At 32.5% G+C, this 21970-nt stretch overlaps 2 protein-coding genes across 15 annotated transcripts; both read left to right on the top strand.

Moving 5' to 3' along the window:
• The first annotated feature begins 203 nt into the window (after nt 1–203).
• Nucleotides 204–5294, top strand: LOC110644546 (60S ribosomal protein L36-3). Of its 12 annotated transcripts, XM_058152398.1 has the most exons (7): nt 241–280; nt 373–417; nt 522–607; nt 751–837; nt 2368–2472; nt 2595–2794; nt 5141–5294. In XM_058152398.1, the coding sequence occupies exons 4-7, from the start codon at nt 784–786 to the stop codon at nt 5208–5210; spliced, it is 429 nt and encodes a 142-aa protein (XP_058008381.1). In that variant the 5' UTR covers nt 241–280; nt 373–417; nt 522–607; nt 751–783; the 3' UTR covers nt 5211–5294. The 12 variants fall into 12 exon arrangements, with proteins under 12 accessions (XP_058008386.1, XP_058008383.1, XP_058008381.1 ...); XM_058152400.1 differs by lacking the exon at nt 522–607 and having other exon boundaries at nt 228–280; XM_058152406.1 differs by lacking the exon at nt 751–837 and having other exon boundaries at nt 247–280.
• LOC110644544 (acyl-CoA hydrolase 2) lies at nt 5278–21122 on the top strand. 3 transcript variants are annotated; one of them, XR_009151091.1, is made up of 17 exons: nt 5278–5424; nt 5534–5626; nt 5713–5780; nt 5855–5930; nt 6233–6279; nt 6451–6576; nt 7165–7242; nt 17881–17968; nt 18062–18174; nt 18663–18725; nt 18805–18860; nt 19299–19403; nt 19539–19595; nt 19832–19913; nt 19983–20084; nt 20624–20672; nt 20742–20810. XR_009151091.1 is itself a non-coding variant. In XM_021797362.2 (17 exons), the coding sequence occupies exons 1-17, from the start codon at nt 5409–5411 to the stop codon at nt 20974–20976; spliced, it is 1281 nt and encodes a 426-aa protein (XP_021653054.2). In that variant the 5' UTR covers nt 5278–5408; the 3' UTR covers nt 20977–21122. The 3 variants fall into 3 exon arrangements, 2 of the variants coding, with proteins under 2 accessions (XP_021653054.2, XP_058008379.1); XM_021797362.2 differs by lacking the exon at nt 19832–19913 and adding an exon at nt 20902–21122; XM_058152396.1 differs by lacking the exons at nt 19832–19913; nt 19983–20084 and adding an exon at nt 20902–21122.
• Nucleotides 21123–21970: the final 848 nt, after the last annotated feature.

The following is a 21970-nucleotide window of genomic DNA, read 5'->3' as shown; positions in this document are numbered from 1 at the left end:
CGATTTCTACTCCAAATCAGTTAAGAGTTTATTTTACGCATGAGAACTGAGAAGGCGGCAATATTGAAGGGCGGGAAAAAATGAAAAGGTCGCAATATTTTATTATCCTTCTAAACGTCACCGTTTGTTTTTTCCCGGATCCATAGCGATAGTCCGAGAAACTATTGCCCTTTTATGAACCCGACCCGGAATTTATCATTTAATTACCAGCTACTCCGTGAACCATAAACCCTAGGTTTTTTTTTATTGGATCGCAGTCTCCGTCCCCTGAACTTTGAAGGTGTAGCGTGTGTGTGATATTTGAAACTCTATGAAGAATTATTTCTTTCGTAATGATATTTGATTTCCTGGCTTTCATGTTCTTTCTCGCAGTTTTTCTCTGAGGTTTTCCAGGGAAATCTTCTTCGGAGCTGTTTGGTGAGCAAGAAAATTCCTTCTCTATTACTGGAAACTTTTCCCAGCTCGCTACAGCTGAATATGTCTCTTTATATTGAGCTTAGAAATTTTACATTCATTGTTAGATTTGCCTTGATTATTAGAAGCTTGTTTTTAAAGCTTAACTCTCCGCTATACTGCCGAGAAACACCGTGCCAATGCCTGCACTAGAGTGAGTCGAGTTGTAGTTTTAGCTTACATTGGGTAATGTATATATATTGTTTCGCTTTACCCCTGCTATATCAAATGTAATTTGTTGACGTTGAATCCTACTCGTCTAATTTTATCTGGTTTTGCTGGATACTGTTATTATAGGTTGTAGCTACATTCGCATCCAAACGGGGTAGAATGTGGGCATGGGAGATTCTTACAAGTCTTGATTCTTGGAGAATGAAAGCCAGAGTGCCTATCCTTAAAATTTATGATTGTTTCAATCTGATTTTCTCAATTGTCACCCACCCACGCTAGCTTCATGTCTGTGCTTATTTAACTTGTTCTTTTCAGCATGGACTGTAGCACATAGCCTGTAAAATGTAATGTCTAAATATTGAAATTGATTTATTTCTCGTTTACCTAAAGTTTGGTTGATTTTAGTGTTATTTTCTTTCAGAAGTAGTCTGCTACATATTTGTGATGGTATACACCCTATTTTGATTGGGTAATTATGCATTTGAAGTAATGGAATTAGTCTTTTTACGATTAGTTTTGATTGATTTCAATATTATTTTCTGTCAGAAGTAGGTTGCTGTGATGTTATACACCCAATTTGATTGGGAAATTAGGTGCTTTGAAGCAATGAAATTTGTCCTTTACCTTTAGTTTTGCATGATTTCAGTGTTATTTTCTTTCTGAAGTATTCTGCCACACATTTATGATGGTACACACACAATTTTGACCTGCTAAAGTAAGCATTTCAAATAATGGAATTTTGTAAGCTTTTAGTTTTAATTTTTTTTATTGCGATTTTTTTAATAGTTGCAAATTTGCACTCATTAAGATTCATTTAATGCACCCCACTAATATGTGAAACTATAATTTTAATAACAAAAAGGAGAACTGTGCTAAATGGGTGCAAATTACATTTAATGAATTGAAAATTGTAGTTATCGGGCTGCATTAAATGAATCTTAACGAGTGCAAATTTACACACATTAGAAAATCATTTTTTATTGCAATTCTGAGTACCTATTTGACCCCATATATGCAAGTATTTTAGGGCTTGCAAAATGTGTGGTTAAATAACTCATAGTTGTAAACTTGAGCTGATTTTAGTATAATTGGTCTATTAAATGGGACTCATCATATGGTGGGTTTCTATATTTATATAGTTGATATTACATTCATGGGAATACAACTTACAATTTTAATTGTATGAATTGTTAATTTCTCATGTTACATGTAATTTTAAAGCTATATGAGATCAAGACTCACCTTATGATGGGTCTCATTTGGTAGATCAAGTATGCTAAAAATCAGCTTGTTTGAAAATTGATTCTTTGCATTACATATTTTGGGACTCTAATAAAAAACTGTAATCCTTGTGTGTGTAGTGTTTCATATAGGTGTCATCTCGTTATTATTTTTTTTAAAATGTTTACATTGCTTAAGAAATTTCACTAAAATGGATAAAAAAAAAATTGTTTAAAAGTTAACTTTGGTGAAGAAAACCTTAAGGGCCTTTTTTGTTTTTGTTCAACAAAAAGTATACTCAGACTTTTGATGTGCTACTAATTAAATATCTTCTATCTGTAGAATTTGCAAACTTCAAAGCTGCAACTCCATTTCTGAGTATGCTTATTTGTTTAAGTCATGCACTAGAGCAATTCAATTACTGTAACATTAAATTTATGTTAAACTATGGTAGTTATTTCATCTGGGTTTTGAGACTTGTGTAGTAAATTTGATAGATTACTTGAAGATATTAATATACAGGTGATGGCATCAAGACAGCTCGATACTGGCCTTTTTGTGGGTCAAAATAAAGGACATATAGTGACAAAGAACGAATCGGCTCCACATCCTTCTGGCAGAATGGGGGTGGGCCAATTTTCTTTTCTTTTTATTGAAATAATCCTGTTTGGACTCTGGAGTTAGAAATATTTTCGTGTGCCATGTATAACCCTTTAATGCGAAGGCATTTCACGACATTTTTCTTTTAGAGAACTAGCAAGAGGGTCAGTTTTGTGAGGGGCCTCATCAGGGAGGTGGTTGGTTTTGCTCCTTATGAGAAGAGGATTACTGAGCTTCTAAAGGTTGGGAAAGATAAGCGTGCACTAAAGGTAGCAAAGAGAAAGCTGGGTACTCATAAGAGGGCCAAGAAGAAGCGTGAGGAGATGTCTTCTGTTCTTCGGAAAATGAGGTAATGTCTGGCCTGTGTCTTGTATTTTACTTTCCATGTTCATTGACTGTAAGCATTGAGTTATTTGTTCTGTTACAAGCAATATTTAGGGGAAAATGCATTCTAAAGAAAAAAATTTGATTGTATTTTTCTTTTCTTTTTCTATATCCATTCCAGTTCTGTAACATTCTGTTGGTCTGTTTGTTCAATTTCAGAGCGGGTGGAGCTGGAGAGAAAAAGAAATGAGTGCTTGTGCTTCGATCACCCAGATGCCATAGCACTTGTTGGAGTTCCAGTGCAACATTTGTTGATACTTATTTTGTGGTGTCTGTTATCATTTTGAAATTTTGCTGAAGAATTTTGATCGTTTGCATTCTAAACCTAATTTCAAATAGATTTGAATTGATTGGCAACTTGTGTATTTTTTCATTTTTGTTAAATCTGGCTTGTTTTTATGAAAAGATCCCTTTGTCTGCTAATGATTCAGTTAACTATTGAATTTGATTATTCAAGAAATGCAAAGGATTTCTGAGCAGTGATTTTCGTTTGTGTTTTTGTATTTGGCAAATAATTCGTTGTGCACATTGGTAAAGAGCAGGAATTTAAACTCGTAAAATTTATTTTAAATTATTTCTATTTATTTCAAATTTAATTATTATTATTATTATTATTATTATTATTATTATTTAAATTATGGAACAAAAACAGAGCATGATTTACTTTTAACAGTGAATCACTAGCTGTCAGCATCTTCTTCTTTAGGCTACCTTGTCCGTTACCTCACACGTGGGGCCGGTTTGATAAAAAATGCTCCGCTTACCCCAGAGACTACCTCTCTTCCTGAAAGCTCTACGACGATGGACAACCGCTCGTAGGAGGTTTACTTAGGGGTGTTAATAAAAATTATAAACTGATGAACTCAAATAAATTTAAATTAAAATTAATAATTTTATATATTTAAATATTAATTATAATTTAAAAATAATTATAAATTAAAATTTTAATTTAAATCTCCAGTTAATATAATAAAAATTGAATTCAAACTATATATATGTAAAACTTTATTTTATTTTTACTGAATAATAAATTTTAAATTAAATTTTTATTTTTAATTAATACATAATAATATGTATATAAAAATATATATTTAATAAAAATTAAATTATAAAAATTAAAAAAATTAAAATAAATAAAAATTACTCAAATTAAACTCAATTCACTTATTATAAAAATCAAATATATGTATTTTATAATTTAATTTATTAATTTTAATTTAAATATTATTAAAATTCATTTTTTTCAATTTAATCTAATAAAATACATCGAATCTGCTCAAATTCACCAGTGTAAACCCGTAGGTTTACTACGCAAGGCCCTCGCAGCGGAAAGTTTTACACAGCGAATAGAAGATGCTCAGCTCCCGCACGATGGGGATTAGCACGCTTTTGGAAATTGGAAAGAACATAGAATATTAGAGAATCCAGCATGCAGAACACGACGATGATTATATATGATTAGAAAATTCACGAATTTAATTTTATATATTTTAATTTTTATTGTATATAAAAAATATTTTTTTATTAATAATTTATGTTTTAAAGTTTTGGTAATTTTATAAAAGATTTAGATTCTGTTTATTTGAGTATAATTTTTGAAAATTGTAAATATTATTATAAAATATATGCTATATTTTAATTAATAATTATTTATATAATGAATTTAAACAATAAATATTCAATATTTTAAATTTCAATTTATGCATATTAATTTTTAAATTTAAATTTTTAAATTTAGTAATATGCTATTTGAACACATCTTAATATAATTTAATTAATTAAATATATAAAATTATAATAAATAACTTATATATGAAATAAAAATATTTTTATTATTTATTTATAATATTAAATTAATAATATGTATATATTTTATATATATAATTATATTTACATTTTAATAAAATTATTAAAATTTAAAAAATAAAAAATAATTTTCTTTTTTAAAAAATATAAGTTATTTTTTTATAAATGACTTATATTTTTTCATTGGTTAAAAAAAATATTTTTTAAGTGTCTTAAATATCAAAAAATACAACAAATTATTAAACAAACAGAATCTTAATATAAAATTCACCAAGTGCCGCAAAAATAATTAAAAATTTTCACTTATTATATTTTTAACATTTATTTGATTTATATATTATTCGAGTTGAAGAGTAGGACCTATGTGCTCTTTGATGGAGCAATGCTTGAATGTGAACGGAAAAGGTCTGGTATGGCCTACTTTTGCGTGCCTGTTCAATATGTCGGCTGGGACAGGCGAGAGTAGTGATGGGGGTGATATTGAAATTGCTGTTGCGATTTGCAGTGGTCTGTGGCACCGGAGGATTCAAATTTGCCAAAAAAGGCAAAACACGTGGGCATTTGGTCAAACGTAACTGAATAGCGAGCGCCAAAACTCAATCCGTCTTCGGCTTCATATTTATGGCACCGCGGTTTGTTTGGCTACACTAGCATATCAGGCACTTCGGATCTCTTTACCTTTATCTTTCTTTTCTTCATCGTTCCTGCTCCAGGCCAAATAACAAGAACATATATCCACTGCATTGTAACAGAAAGAAAGATCAATCTTGATTATGGGCGCCGAATCAAGTGAGTTTACGAAGATCAATAGAGATATTTATCTAGTTTTGAATTTGAATGTGGTTGCTGCTTAGAATAACATAATGTTTTTGGTGCTAAAAGCCATTTGATTTTGTAGTGATCGAGTTCTTAGGTGCTGTTCCTTTGCTTCAGAGGCTCCCGAGCTCGTCTCTCAAGAAAATTGCTCAGCTCGTTATTGCTAAAGACTATGGTTATTACGAATTTTCTTATTTATTTCAATTAGCTTGTTTTCACTCCCGACTTTTGTTTGTTTCGTTTTTTTTTTTGGCGTTGCAGAGAAAGGCCAATATATTCTTCGCGAGGGAGAGACTGGGGAAGGAGTCTATTTCATATGGGAAGGGAAGGTTAGTTTTGCGTTTTTTTTTTCAATCTACTCCATGTTGTGGCGGCTGAAATTTGATACGTGATTTGAATATAGGTTGAAGTTTCTGGATCAGTTCATGCCGAGGAAGACACTCGTCCTGAGTTCCAATTGCAACGCTGTGATTACTTTGGTGATGGCTAGAAGCTGATTTTCTCTGTTTCATTTTTACTCTATTTTTACTCTATTACTTTATGGGATGAGAATGTGAGTATTTTCCCTAAGCGCTGTGCGCGCGTGCCTATTTATCTTCGACAAAAAGAAAAAAAATTCAACTAATTTTCTTTAATTCAAAAATTTTTTTCATTTTAAAAGAAATACAATTTATACGTGGTTATGTAATGATTCTTTTAATTTTTTTCCTCATAAATGATTTATTTTAAATGAATCAATAATCATTTGTCCTGGAATAATGATATGAATTTGCTTTTGCAGGTGTCATTGCTTCCATTCAGCAGGCAGATGTTATTGCTTTGACCAAGGTTGTTCCAGCTGCATGCTGCTTTTTTTCTCCCCTCTAAATTATCCTTTTTGTGTATATTTGTATCATTTTATGTGGTCAAAAAAAAATTATACTTATGTTTTGTTAATCGCAAAATGGAACTGAAGTGAACACTGACAGTGAGCATTTTGTCTGTTTAACTTTGCCAAAGTTGACGTGCTTGCTGCTGCCTCATGAACATTGCACTTTACTTCTTCCAAAATCAATGTGGAGTGCTGATAAGACTCCAGACTCATGTTCGCTTGTGGAGAATATATTGCATTTGGAGCCAATAGAAGTATGCAGATGCTTGCCCTTGATTTTGGATTTTTCTACTTTAGGGCTTTTACTTCCTGGCATATGCTATTTGGACTTTTTTTTTTTTTTGATGAAAATCCGATCAGATCACTGTGCCTTGGAACATGTTATGTATGTAGAGTTGATAATGCATACTTATCTTTACGTTGTGGCATGTCTAAGCATTACCATAAATTAATTTATGTGACTGATTTCCAGATCATTTAATTTTCTCCTCTTCTCTTCTCCTATCTACAGCCATCCCTCAACAAGTACCTGATATTATCTTCTGTTAGCAACTCTTCCCGTGTTGCTTTGCTCCTATACTTTGTCCTTTTAGTGGTCTCAAGTTGAAAATCTTTGCTTGGTAGATTCCCTTTCCCTTTTTTTTGGGTGCAAATGAGGTGAAACCAGGACATGGTTAATCAAGTTCCCTTTACTGAATGTATCAAGCGTATGACTATCTGTGCTAGGAGAACTATGCCTGCTGAATCTTTTTCTCCTCGATCCTTTCTAGTATTTTATATGGTAGGCCTAAGGAAGTATTCGTTTCTGAATTATACTAAGATTCTTTCCATTTGTTTTGAAGCTGAATATATTCCAGGGTATTACCTTGCCAGACGCCCCAAAATTTGGCAAGGTCTTTGGAGGACAGTTTGTTGGGCAGGTATGAATTAGCTTTTCTCTCTCTTACCCTTATAACACAGTACAATTCGGTCTTGTTGAACGGTGTACATGGTTGAGATATTTTGGCATATTAAGGCTAATTATAGACACAGGCAGAATGGTTTCTCACTTTCTTCTAACCTATTGGCATGCTAATGAATGTCCTGAAAGCTTTAAAAAAAATTAAACATGTGTTTCTTGGCATGTCATTATACATCGTTTACATTCTTTCAAAAAGAAATATGGTATGGTAATGGTTCTTATATTGCCACAGGATAGTCATAAACTGCAAAAAGTCCTTTTCATTTGTCAATTGTTTTCCCACAATGCATTTTCAAATTTGAATATGGCTTTAGTATAGTCGATCTCCTTTTGAATTCTCTCAAGATCCCAAGTGTGTGACTGTACTTTCTGAAGGAACGGAAGCGTGAAAAACACAAGATTATACCATTGAATTCACATGCACCATGCAAGATTTATTTTTATCTATTTGATTTCAATGATAAACAACATATCAAAACTCTTTTAATATGTTTTTGGATCTGTATTTGCCATTTAAGATTTTAAAATTAATCAGATTAATTTTAGAACCCTAGATTAAATCAAGAACGATTACACTAACCTCTTGATGTGCTGCAGCGTGTCTGCGCCTTTGAGATTCGTCTTCAGGACACCAGATGTTGTCCCTCTAGCTTGTCCATACCAAGAACACCTATGACAGCCCTTGAACAGCTTCTAAAGCCTTTTCTATTAATTAGAAATTCAAGTTCTGCCTTTTAAGAGATTAGAGATGTAAACATGACACTAGAAACAATTTCTAGTGTTCTTAATTCAAGAGATTGATGGCTAATCTCTTTGAATTTATGAGAGATGAAGAGAAATAGCTGAAGAGGCTCAAAGTGGCGTGACAATTGAGAGGAGAGGCTGCTGGTTATGTTTTCTTTTCATAACCACACTTAAATAGCTAGGTTAACACATTAAACCCTAGCCACATGTCACCTTTTGATTAGCTCTAGGTTTAAGTGACCCAATCACATTGTGCCAAGTGTCAAACCTATATTTAATCTTGATTTTAATCATCTTACATGATTAAAAAACATTTGGCAAGCTTATGTGTTATGCCATGTGTCACCATCTCATGGTGCCACGTGTCCTGTAATGAAATGACCAAAATGCCCCTGTGTCTTAATTTTGAGTTCTTAACCTAAAATAATTATTTTCTTCTTCTAATTAATTTATATCAAATATAAATTAATTAATTAATCTCTATTAATTAATTTCTCATCAATTAAATTCATATTTAAACACTTTAAATATAAATTTAATTTATACTACACATCTAATAATCTAGATTTGGTTTCAAGTCATGCTAGGGACTTTGCAATTTAATTGCAAACCAAATCTATTTAATTAATCAATTAAACTCTTTAATTAATTAATTAAATCATATTTAAATAGGTAATAACTTGTGTTTGTGTGTGACTTACTAGGCTCATCACTAATTGGCAATGAGACATGATATCAACTCTTAATATCATCAGAACTCTTTCTTACCATAAATGATTTCTCTAAATCATTTTATGAACCTCATAGACCATGGTTAACACCTAGCATAGCATGCCATAGCCACCCAATTAGTAATAAGGTTTACCTTAAATGAACCTATAATCATATGTTACCATGCACTAGAATCTCTCTGTTACAAAATCCAAACTCAATTTGAGTCATGGTTTATGTCAAACTCCATTTGCTATGAATATTATGTTCTCTTTTAATTCCAGTTCTTGATTAAAAAGATTTTCTCATCAGAAACTCTTTTCTGAATAAATCTATCTGTCCTGGCCAGGAACTTAAAACATCAAGAACAATTAAATGAACATAGGATTTTAACTCTATTTACTTAGAGGAACAGATTCCATCTTGATCAACACCTACCTCCATATATAACTAGTAGGAGCCAACACATGCCCATATACCCATACATAGTACAAGTATGAAAGCGATATCAAACTCAAACTACCTATATACAAGATAAGCGTGCTATCTCAGTCTAAAGATTATATGCATCGATATGATTTATGACAAAACATTGACAAGAGTAAACTCCATGTGCTTGTCATAAGTGTCACTGTTCGCCTAATTATCATTTATAATTGCATATCATGTTTTTTATATGGCATGAGACTCACCATTCCATCTTATTTATATTTCATATAAATAACTTGGGAACAAACATGAATACAATCTTTCTGGATAAGTCATGTCCTTATTATGAAGTATCCTCGATTGTGAACCTATTTATGATACTTTGTGCTAGAAATATTGTCACTCATATTCTTAACAACTTAAGAATAATATTTCTAACAAAATATCAATGGACCTTTTCTATTACACATAAATATATTATGTAAATGGAAAAGTGGAAATGCCGTTTATTATTAAAAATATGTACAAGATACATACTAAATGATATTCTCTAGGGCATACTACTAACAATCTCCCACTAGCACTAGAGCCAGTCATTACAATATCTTAGACCTATCTTCTCAAGATGTCGGTCTAACCGAGTCTGTGACATAGGCTTAGTGAATGGATCAGCTAGATTTTCGGTGATGCTATTTTCTGCATGGCTACATCGCCGCCAACTATTTCTCGATAATGTGGTAGCGCCTTTCTATGTGTTTGGATTTACGGTGAGACCTTGGTTCCTTAGCTCAGTATGATGCTCCATTGTTGTCACGATTGTAATGGAACCTTGACTCAATGGAAGGAACTCTGTAAGTTACATCACGAACTTCTTCATCCAAGCGACTTCTTTTGCGACATCGATGCGACAATATACTCGACCTCGATGAGTGGAATCTGCAATCGTGCTCTGTTTGGAACTCTTCCAACCGATCGCACCTCCATTACAAATGAACACATATCCAGAGGTAGACTTTCTATCATCGATATCTGATTGGAAATAAGAATCAGTATAACCATCCAATTGCAAGTCTCCACCTCCATAAATCAAGAATAAATCCTTAGTTCTTCTCTAGTGTTCCAAACCTGGATTGGATTGATACCTGCTAGTCAAACTAACAGCATATGCGATATCCGGCCTAGTACACAACATTGCATACATTAAACTTCCAATAGCCGAAGCATATGGAATCATGGCCATCTTATCTCTTTCTTCAGGTGTCTTTGGAGACATCTCTTTAGAAAGATGGATACCATGTCTCATGGTAACAATCCTCTCTTGGAATCAAGCATGTTAAACCTCTATAACAAATTTTCCAAGTATAGACTTTGTGATAAACCAATTATTCTTTTCGCTCTATCTCTATAGATGCGAATCCCAAGAATATAGGTTGCCTCCCCTAAGTCTTTCATGGAGAATGTATTTGACAACCATACCTTTATAGTCGTCAACATACCTGTATCATTACCCATCAACAGTATGTCATCCACATATAAGACAAGGAAAGTGATAGCACTGTCACTAACCTTCTTATATACACATGGCTCATCCTCATTTTTGATAAAACCAAAAGATTTAATGGCTTCATCAAAGCGGATGTTCCAACTCCTCAAGCTTGTTTCAACCCATAAATGGATCGCTTTAGCTTGCATAACTTGGACCAATCTTAGGATTAAAATCCCTTAGTTTGTTCCATGAAAATGTTTTCTTCAATGTATCCATTGAGAAAAGCTGTTTTGACATCCATCTGCCAAAACTCATAATCATAGTATGCAGCTATTGCTAATAAAATCCTAATTGATTTAAGCATAGCAACAAAGCAGAAAGTCTCCTCATAGTCGATTCCTTGCCTTTGGCGAAACCCTTTCGCTACTAGCCTTGCCTTATAGTTCTCTACCTTTCCATCAGAACCAATTTTCTTCTTGAAAACCCATTTGTTCCTATAGGTACAATACCTTCAGGTGGGTCAACAAGATCCCAAACTTGATTCTTATACATGGAATCAATCTCAATTTCATAGCATCAATCCATTTTGAAGAGTCTATATCCGATATAGCTTCTTCATAGGTAAGTGGATCATCTCCATGATCTACTTCTTCATGAGTAGACAACTCTTGTTCTTCTTCATGAAGAAAACCATATCTCATGGTGGGTGAGATACCCGTTGTTCTACGAGGAACAGTGTAGATGTTTCATCATCGGTATAGGTTGACTAGATGGATCTATATCCATCCGATCGTTGGTTGGTCAGAATTCTCCAATTCTAACTCTATTTGCCTTCCTTTGCCTCCTTTTTGAACAAACTGTTGTTCAAGAAATATGGCATCTCTACTTATCACAACCTTTTGTGAAGTAGGCAAATAAAAATAATATCCAAAACTATCTTTTGGATATCCAACAAATCGACCTTTTACGATCCGTCTCCAATTTATCGGTGTTGACTTTTGATATAATTGGACAACCCCAAATCTTAACATGCTTAAGACTTGGTTTTCTTCCATGCCATATCTCATAAGGTGTGGAAGAAACTGATTTTGATGGAATCCTATTTAGAATATATAAAGCTGATTCTAATGCAAATCCCCAAAAGGAGATTGGTATATCAGTATAGCTCATCATACTACGTACCATATCCAATAGGGTACGATTTCTCCTTTCAGATACACCATTCAGCTGTGGCGTTCCTGGAGGAGTTAGCTGAGAAACAATGCCATGCTCTCTCAAGTATTCATCAAATTCAGTACTCAAATATTCACCTCCATGATCTGATCGAAGAGCTTTAATATTCTTTCCTGTTTGATTTTCTACTTCAGATTTAAATTCTTTGAACTTTTCAAAAGATTCATGTTTGTATTTCATCAAATACAAATACCCAAACCTTGATTTATCATCAGTAAAGGTAATAAAATAATGAAAACCCCCTCTGGCCATTTCTTTAAATGGACCACATACATCACTATGTATTAGTTCCAAAATATTTTCAGCTCTTAGCCCTTGTCCAACAAAGGGTGATCTAGTCATTTTGCCTTGAAGGCAAGATTCACAAGTTGGAGTAGGCTCAGAGCCCAATGAGGATAGAATCCCCATTTTCTCCAATTTTGCAATCCTATCTTCTGCAACATGACATAACCTTAAGTGCCAAATATATTTTGAACTTGAGTTGGTTTTCACCATGGCATTGTATTCTTTTAGATCACTTGCATTCAATTTGTGTTTATCATTATTATCAAAATAATAAAGACCATCATTCATATAACTCGAACCAACATATTTATTTCCAAAATAAATATTGCAAACATCATCTGTGAACTGAAATTCATAGCCATTTCTAGTCAAACTAGATATAGAAATGATGTTCTTAAAAGCATCAGGTACATATAAAATATTATCCAAACACAAAACATGTCCAAACATGTAAAAAGATTTAGATCCTATGGCTAAAGCTTCAACAGTTGAGCCATTGCCAATCCGACTCTAATATCTTGAGAACGCAAGTCGCATCGCTTGCTAGTTCCTGCATATCATTAGAAATGTGAGAACTAGCACCAGTATCTAAAACCCAAGCTGTAGATGAACTATAAGTATCATCAGAATCTAAATAACAAGATATGGACATACCTTCCGAAGGTGTATCCTTCTTGTCCTTCAGAGAAGCAAGATACTGCAGGCGGTTCCTTTTCCAAAGGCCCATCCTTTTGGCAGTGGAAACACTTTCCTTTGCCTCCATCGCCTTTAGTCTTCCTTTTCTGCTTAGCTATTTTCTTGAAGGACCAGAATCTGAGGTTTCTTTTTCTTATTGCCCTTCTTCTTGTTGGACTTTCCAGTGAAGAAGATGCAACCAAAGCTACCTCTTTTCCTTTATTGCACGGCATATTCTTTTGGGCAATAACCAGCATGTTGAGTAATTCACTAAGGTGCATTCTGTTTAGTCATATGGAAATTTGTCACAAAATTCCCAAAAGACTCGTGAAGGATGAAGGATCAAATCCGTTTGTAGTTGGAAATCCATGTTGAAGTCAAGATGTTCCAACCGCTCAATCACCAATCATCTTGTGGACATGATCCCCAACATTCATCCCTCGACATCCTCATACGGAATAACTGCTTTAGATATCTCATAACTAGCATTCATGCTGTGCTCACCATACAACTCTTGTAGGTGAAGGAGGATCTCACTCGCACTCTGCATGTTCTCATGTTGCTTCTGTAACTCATTACTCATAGAAGCAAGCATGTAACACTTAGCTCTCATATCATGCTCCTTCCACTTGTCCAAAGTTTCATGTTCCTCTTGTGTGGCCTCTGGAGGTAAGGGACCAGAACATTTGAATCTAGAACATATCCTATATGTTCAAGGTTCAGACAAGTTTCAAATTTCTTAGCCAATCAGACAGATTAGGTCTGTCAACTGTTGTGATCAAGTATGCTTGCAAGGATATTGGATGGTGGTGGTTGTTTTGTGCTCATTTTTATCAGAAAATTAACTGCAGAAAATAACCAGATTAATTAGTAAATGTATCATGTAATTAACCAAAATGATTATGGTCTTTTAATCAAATTGGTCCTCCCACTAACTTAGCGAATCCTACACTTCCAAAGTAGAAAACGGAAATCCTAGTTGGAAGGATTTCTAGTGGGTGATTGAATTCTTATAATTCTATTGATCATCCTCAGGTACATCCATTATTGGAATTACAATAAACTATAAGTGAGCAACTCTTTGCCCATCACATCTCATGTGAGGTTCAATCCTTTACCTAGCCCCTAATGCTCAAAATCTCAGGTACATCCATTATTGACTTATCTTGCATTAGTTAAGTTGATCCCATTGAGCTAGTAATTATGCAAATAATTTTAATGTCCTCAGGTACATCCAATATTGACCACTAAACCATTTACATATTTACAACATCTCATGCTTAACAATTATTCTTAAGAAAATCTCTTAAATAAATTGCATCTTATGCAACTATTTAAAATTTCTTAAAATAATTGCCCCAATGGAGGGCTTATGTTATAATTACTTTAATTATAGCATTTCCAACTTAATCATTTGTTTGGAAGATTTTATAGCCATCCTAATTACTATTAAGGTCTCACTTTGCACATTATCCATTTAGCATGCATATATCATATAATTGCATACATTCCCATACATCTCATGCATTCATGGATAAGCAGTAAATATGGTATGATCATGGACTTTCTAAGGGATTCAATTCGAGCCACCAAGAATTGAATCAGGGCATTCCTAGGTGCATTTCATTCATTCATTTTACAAGAGTTGCTGAAGGAGTACATAATCAACACTTGATATTGAATTCCTCCCACCGTCCCACCAATGCTCTTGACCTCCTTGAACTTCTTGCAATCCAATATTACATAGTAATCCTTGGCATACCAAGGCGAATTTACAAGAACTTAAATAAATGAAATTACAACCCAAAAATATTACAAACTTAATAATACATGCCCAAAATAAATTAAAATAAATAAATTAATTTACAATCCCAAAGAAACATAAAAGAAATAAATCCAATCACATTGGTCTTTTATAGTCCATGATCATCCATCATGCATATTACTATTTAACAATTAAATAAAACATACATACTTAAATTAAATTGAATATCTCATATTCAACTTAAAAATACAGATTTGAATATGATTCAAATAAATTTAAAAATTCAGATTTGAATCTCATTCAAACAAATTTAAAAATTCAGATTTGAATCACATTCAAACAACTTCAAAAATTCAGATTTGAATCACATTCAAATATTTTTTAAAAAATCAAATTTGAATCACATTCAAATATTTTTTAAAAAATCAGATCTGAATTTTATTGAATCAATTTTAAAAAATCAGATTTAAATATGATTCAAACAACTTTAAAAATTCATATTTGAATCACATTCAAACAACTTTTAAAATTCAGATTTGAATCACATTCAAACATTTTTTAAAATTCTGATTTGAATCATAATTTAATTGTGTGATTAAAACAACTAATTAAACACTTTAATTAGTCAAAGAATAGGCCTTAGATCATACAACAATTGCAGAATTAAAAGCCAAACCTTGAATCACCCATGGAACCATTGTTGCCGCCACCAATGGTGGCTTCTCCATGTGTGACGCCACATCTCATGATCCAACCAGCAATGAATCTCTTGATCTCATGATCAAACACATAATTAAATTATATAATCAACAATCTAAATGGCAAATATAGTGGCTCTGATACCAATTGAAGGAACGAAAGCGTGAAAAACACAAGATTATACCATTGAATTCAAAAATTTTCACCTAGGGTCACATGCACCATGCAAGATTTATTTTTATCTATTTGATTTCAATGATAAACAACATATCAAAACTCTTTTAATATGTTTTTGGATCTGTATTTGCCATTTAAGATTTTAAAATTAATCAGATTAATTTTAGAACCCTAGATTAAATCAAGAACGATTACACTAACCTCTTGATGTGCTGCAGCGTGTCTGCGCCTTTGAGATTCGTCTTCAGGACACCAGATGTTGTCCCTCTAGCTTGTCCACACCAAGAACACCTATGGTAGCCCTTGAACAGCTTCTAAAGCCTTTTCTATTAATTAGAAATTCAAGTTCTGCCTTTTAAGAGATTAGAGATGTAAACAGGACACTAGAAACAATTTCTAGTGTTCTTAATTCAAGTGATTGATGGCTAATCTCTTTGAATTGATGAGAGATGAAGAGAAATAGCTGAAGAGGCTCAAAGTGGCGTGACAATTGAGAGGAGAGGCTGCTGGTTATGTTTTCTTTTCATAACCACACTTAAATAGCTAGGTTAACACATTAAACCCTAGCCACATGTCACCTTTTGATTAGCTCTAGGTTTAAGTGACCCAATCACATTGTGCCAAGTGTCAAACCTATATTTAATCTTGATTTTAATCATCTTACATGATTAAAAATATTTGGCAAGCTTATGTGTTATGCCATGTGTCACCATCTCATGGTGCCACGTGTCACACTGTGAAATGACCAAAATGCCCCTGTGTCTTAATTTTGAGTTCTTAACCCAAAATAATTATTTTCTTCTTCTAATTAATTTATATCAAATATAAATTAATTAATTAATCTTTATGAATTAATTTCTCATCAATTAAATTCATATTTAAACACTTTAAATATAAATTTAATTTATACTACACATCCAATAATCTAGATTTGGTTTCAAGTCATGCTAGGGACTTTGCAATTTAATTGCAAACCAAATCTATTTAATTAATCAATTAAACTCTTTAATTAATTAATTAAATCATATTTAAATAGGTGATAACTTGTGTATGTGTGTGACTTACTAGGCTCATCACTAATTGGCAATGAGACATGATATCAACTCTTAATATCATCAGAACTCTTTCTTACCATAAATGATTTCTCTAAATCATTTTATGAACCTCATAGACCATGGTTAACACCTAGCATAGCTTGCCATGGCTACCCAATTAGTAATAAGGTTTACCTTAAATGAACCTATAATCATATGTTACCATGCACTAGAATCTCTCTGTTACAAAATCCCAACTCAAGCTGGAGTCATGGTTTATCTCAAACTCCATTTGCTATGAATATTATGTTCTCTTTTAATTCCAGTTCTTGATTAAAAGATTTTCTCATCGAAACTCTTTTACGAATAAATCTATCTGTCACGGCCAGAACTTAAAACATCAAGAACAATTAAATGAACATAGGATTTTAACTCTATTTACTTAGAGAGCAGAGTCCATCTCGATCAACACCTACCTCCATATATAACTAGTAGGAGCCAACACATGCCCATATACCCATACATAGTACAAGTATGAAAGCAGTATCAAACTCAAACTACCTATATACAAGATAACTGTGCTATCTCAGGTCTAAAGATTATATGCACTGATATGATTTATGACAAAACATTGACAAGAGTAAACTCCATGTGCATGTCATAAGTGTCACTGGTTCGGCCTACTTATCATTTATAAGTGCCTATCATGTTTGTTATATGGCATGAGACTCACCATTCCATCTTATTTATATTTCATATAAATAACTTGGGAACAAACATGAATACAATCTTTCTGGATAAGTCATGTCCTTATTATGAAGTATCCTCAATTGTGAACCTATTTATGATACTTTGTGCTAGAAATATTGTCACTCATATTCTTAACAACTTAAGAATAATATTTCTAACAAAATATCAATGGACCTTTTCTATTACACATAAATATATTATGTAAACGGAAAAGTGGAAATGCCTTTTATTATTAAAAATATGTACAAGATACATACTAAATGATATGCTCTAGGGCATACTACTAACACTTTCAAATTGGGGAATCATTTTGTTTTGAATAATTGCCTTTTTTTCTCGTGCCTTTGCTGTATCTTTTCCTCGTTTGTGACTTTGTGTGCCTTGGTTACTTCTCTCTTTTTATTCAATATTCCCTTTTCTTTGTTGAGAAATGATGTTTCTGAGCTGTGAAAGATATGTTCATTTCACAATTATATTAACTTTACTGTTTCCTTCTAAATAGCTTTGTTTTCCCCATCTTTGAACAACATGTCATGTAATTCAATTCGCAAGTTACAATAGAAAATAGCTAGATTTTCACCTTTAGAATATGTGATCTTATGTGTGCAGGCACTGGCTGCGGCATCAAAAACCGTTGATTGCCTTAAAATTGTTCATAGCTTGCATGCTTATTTTCTTCTTGTCGGTGATTTCAACTGTGAGTACATGGATTTTGAATAATCTTGCACTTATGGAATGGCCATAATAGTTTAATGTGATGTCTAATTCCAGTCATCGTGTCCTCTTGCAGTGCCAATTTTGTATGTAGTTGACCGTGTGCGTGATGGAAAAAGTTTTGCCACCAGAAGAGTTAATGCAATACAGAAAGGGAATGTTGTATTTACATTGATTGCTTCATTTCAGGTGATGCTGTTTCCATTCTTTCTCAAATAATCAACATTCCAGGAAACAATTCTTAACAGTTATGTTTTTGACATCATGTAACTTTTGGCTTGAATTTGCTTTGAAGGAACTTGCCTTTGGCTAAAGTGAATCTTCGTTTAAAAAAAAAAAAAATTGTAAATGGATTAGCATATATATATATATATATCAATGTCAAGTCCATCTAGGTGCAGTGCTACACTGTTGGCCATGTATAATTTGATGTCTATACTGCTTCTATTCATCAGTAGGATCTGAAGAATTTGGTTTTGTTGGAATTACTCTTATCTGGTGTATAAGTATAAATGTAAGATTATCAGCTGATTCAGTTTTTTTTCCCTTTAAAAGGAGCCTAACATTCTGCATTCTACAAATATATGCTGATTGTGCTGACTTGATGGCACATCATGGCCGTTTATGATTGCTTGCTACATCTCAAAAATGCATATAATTTTGTGTTAATTTTGCAGAAAGAAGAACTTGGCTTTGACCACCAAGAAGTAACAATGCCAAATGTTCCAGAACCAGAGATGGTAAATAGAATATGCTTATTTCACTCTATATATTCCATGTCCAATCCAGCAGTGGATATTGAAATCTGATCTATTGCAGCTTCTGTCAATGGAGGAGCTGCGTGAGAGACTTCTAACTGATCCTCGTCTTCCAAGGTATGATACCTTGAAATATGGTTAACTTCTTCCTTCTTTTGCATTCAACTTCTCACTTGTTCATTGGATTAAAAAGTATGTTTCACATTTCGCTCTTAACTGTACCATCATGGCTCTTGAGTTCTTCAAGCGTAGAACTGAGGTCTCAAAAAATCTGTATAGCCATGTCTCTAAAGATGATTTCAGTATTGACAAGTCGAAATGTCCAATCCATAGGGATCAGAACAAAACTCAGCATTTGTGTCTATACCTCAAAGAAGGTAGAATGGCAGTATTGAATGGTTAATTTGTTTTCTGAAGAACTGCATTGCGAGTTTTTCCATGGTTATGAGGATTTCACTTAAAATTCAAAAAGAGAAGAAAGCTAATCTGTATTCGAAATTTGATATGTAAAATGATTATACGATTTTGAATTACAGTTGAAATTGGTTTTTTCAGGAGCTATCGAAGCATGGTGGCCTCAAAAGATTATATCCCTTGGCCCCTAGAGATAAGGTTTTGTGAGCCGAACACCAACAATCATCAGGAAAAATCTCCTCCAAGGTATTTATTATAGTGGATAATCTTATCTTTTATAGCAGTCTGCATATGTTTGATGCCAATGGAAATATGAGTCTTTGTTATTTCTTTATGTGCATTATCATTTTTGCATTCCCATCTTATCAAATTTCATCACAGTTTGAGGTACTGGTTTAGAGCAAGAGGAAAACTTTCAGATGACCAGGCATTGCATAGGTGAGTGAGTTCTTAAAACTTAAATTCAACTTGATAAAATCTGATAGTAAATTATTTTGTATTGACTACATAAATCTTTTCTAACCATTCACTTATTTCGTCTTCTGGTTTATTATGCTTGCTAAGTAAATATTTGTTTTGTTACGTTCATTTCATGCCTTCCCTCCATGTCTTAGTGAAGGCTGATTTAAAGCCTGAAGGTGGTTCATGATTCCTTTTTGTGTTTGTTTCAGCAGATCACATGTGTGCATGTGTTTGCATCAGTTCCATTTAAGGAACAATGGCATGCCAACAATGATGCCCAAGCAGCATAATCAAGTATAATAATCACACAAGATTTTCTGTGTCATTTGTCAACTTTTAACATTTAGCAAATGGTCTTTGCAGATGTGTAGTAGCGTATGCTTCAGATTTTATGTTCCTTCAAGTTAGTATGAATCCCCACCACACAAAGGGTTCGAAGGAGGCTTCTGTTAGTCTAGACCACTCGTAAGAATCTGTATCTTGTTAAGTGTACAATAGATTTTACATTGACCTCATTGTGAAACAAATACATTATTTGAGGGAGATTTATTTTTATTCACTTGTAGGGATGAAAATGAGTGAAATTCACTAAAACTACTGAGCACAACCACTTTATTTGTTTCCCCCCTTGTTTGACCTGAGATATTTGAAGCCAAAAGTTAAGTGACTAGCTGATTTTAAGATGGAGTGATTTACTCTTGGCTTGGTCATTAAATGCTGTTTCAGTTTTATTTTTTATGCTTTTAAGTGGAGAGCATGGGTAGTTGTAGCATGCATCAAAATGGATTTTCTCCGGTTGGCATTGCTCTTATGAGTCATGGCATTCATCGACTGCAGTTTATCATTGTAACTTCGGATATTTGAGTGTTATACTATTACAAACATTTAACTCTCTTGAGCCCGAATCATCGACACATGATCAATGTGAAGTTCTTTAGAAGTGCCGATTTCCCCTCATGGCTATAGTTGAACATTTTATTTTGGGGCTTTTTTCCCTTTCTCAGGATTTGGTTCCACCGGCCATTTAGAGCTGATGACTGGATATTATTTGTGGTAAGTGTTTGATAGTGTTTATAATGTTTGAGCTTCTGTCAGAACGTTCACATTTACAATGTTTCACAGATTACGAGTCCTGCTGCCTCCCATACACGCGGCTTTGTATCTGGCCAAATGTTCAATGGAAAGGGAGAGGTATACTCTTTCCCTTGTAAACTTCTTGTGCAATTACAAATGTTCTCATCTCTTTGCCTATGAACTGAATTATTCATGTATTGATGGGCAGCATGTTGTATCATTGACTCAAGAGGGTCTGCTTAGGAAGGCTTCACCAAACCCAGCCACTGCCTCCAAGTTGTAAATCATATTCTGTTGTGATTATTGACAATATATATTAATCATAGCTTATAACTTTAATGTGTGATTATTGACAATCCCCAAATCATACAAGGGGCCTTTGAATGATTGTCTTAAGAATAAATATTAAAAGTTAATTTTAATAGGCAACTAGATTGTGGTCAAGATTATACACACATATATATATATATATATGGAAAATAAGAGGGTCAATACACTTGCATCACTATGCTGATCATTTTACTTTTTTAATATTAGATATTTAATAATTATCGAATTTAGTGCAACATTTTAAAATTTTAAAATTTATATTAGATAATATTTTTAATTTTTCTCAATATTTCTATTAATATATAAATTTTTTTATATTTTAAATTTCATATCAAAATCCTTAGTGTTATTTGGTATTATTACTTTTTTTTTAGAATGATATTATAATTTTTACTGCTCACAATTAGGGCTGTGCACAATTATAGTCTTGAATTGAACTGAAAAATTATATCAAATCGGTAAAAATTATATTGAATTGGAACTCCACACACACAGGGACAAATATATATATATATATATATATATATATATATATATATATATATATATATATATATAATCATGAACTAAATGTAATATAATATTATATTTTATTTATTTATATTTTTTTAATAATTTTAATTATAAATACATTAAATTACTTTATAATTTTTAACTATAAATGAATTATTATACTATATATATATATATGTTAGCTTATAATTATATTTGTTTCTTATACTTAAATATTATATAATAAATAAATAATTAAAATATATATTATAATATGCTTTTATTATTATATTATTTAATATATTTATTCTTAAATTATATATGCAACTAACTAAAAATATATTATATGATATATTATATATTAATAACTCAATAATTCAAATATTAAATGTTAATTTAAATATGATTTTTAAAGAAATAATTATATAAAATTATTTTAAAAATTAAGAACTGCA

The sequence above is a fragment of the Hevea brasiliensis genome, chromosome 9, assembly GCF_030052815.1.
Source record: "Hevea brasiliensis isolate MT/VB/25A 57/8 chromosome 9, ASM3005281v1, whole genome shotgun sequence".
Classification (NCBI taxonomy): Eukaryota; Viridiplantae; Streptophyta; class Magnoliopsida; order Malpighiales; family Euphorbiaceae; genus Hevea; species Hevea brasiliensis.
Note: the sequence above shows the minus strand (reverse complement) of the source record. Positions and strands in the feature narration are given on the sequence as shown.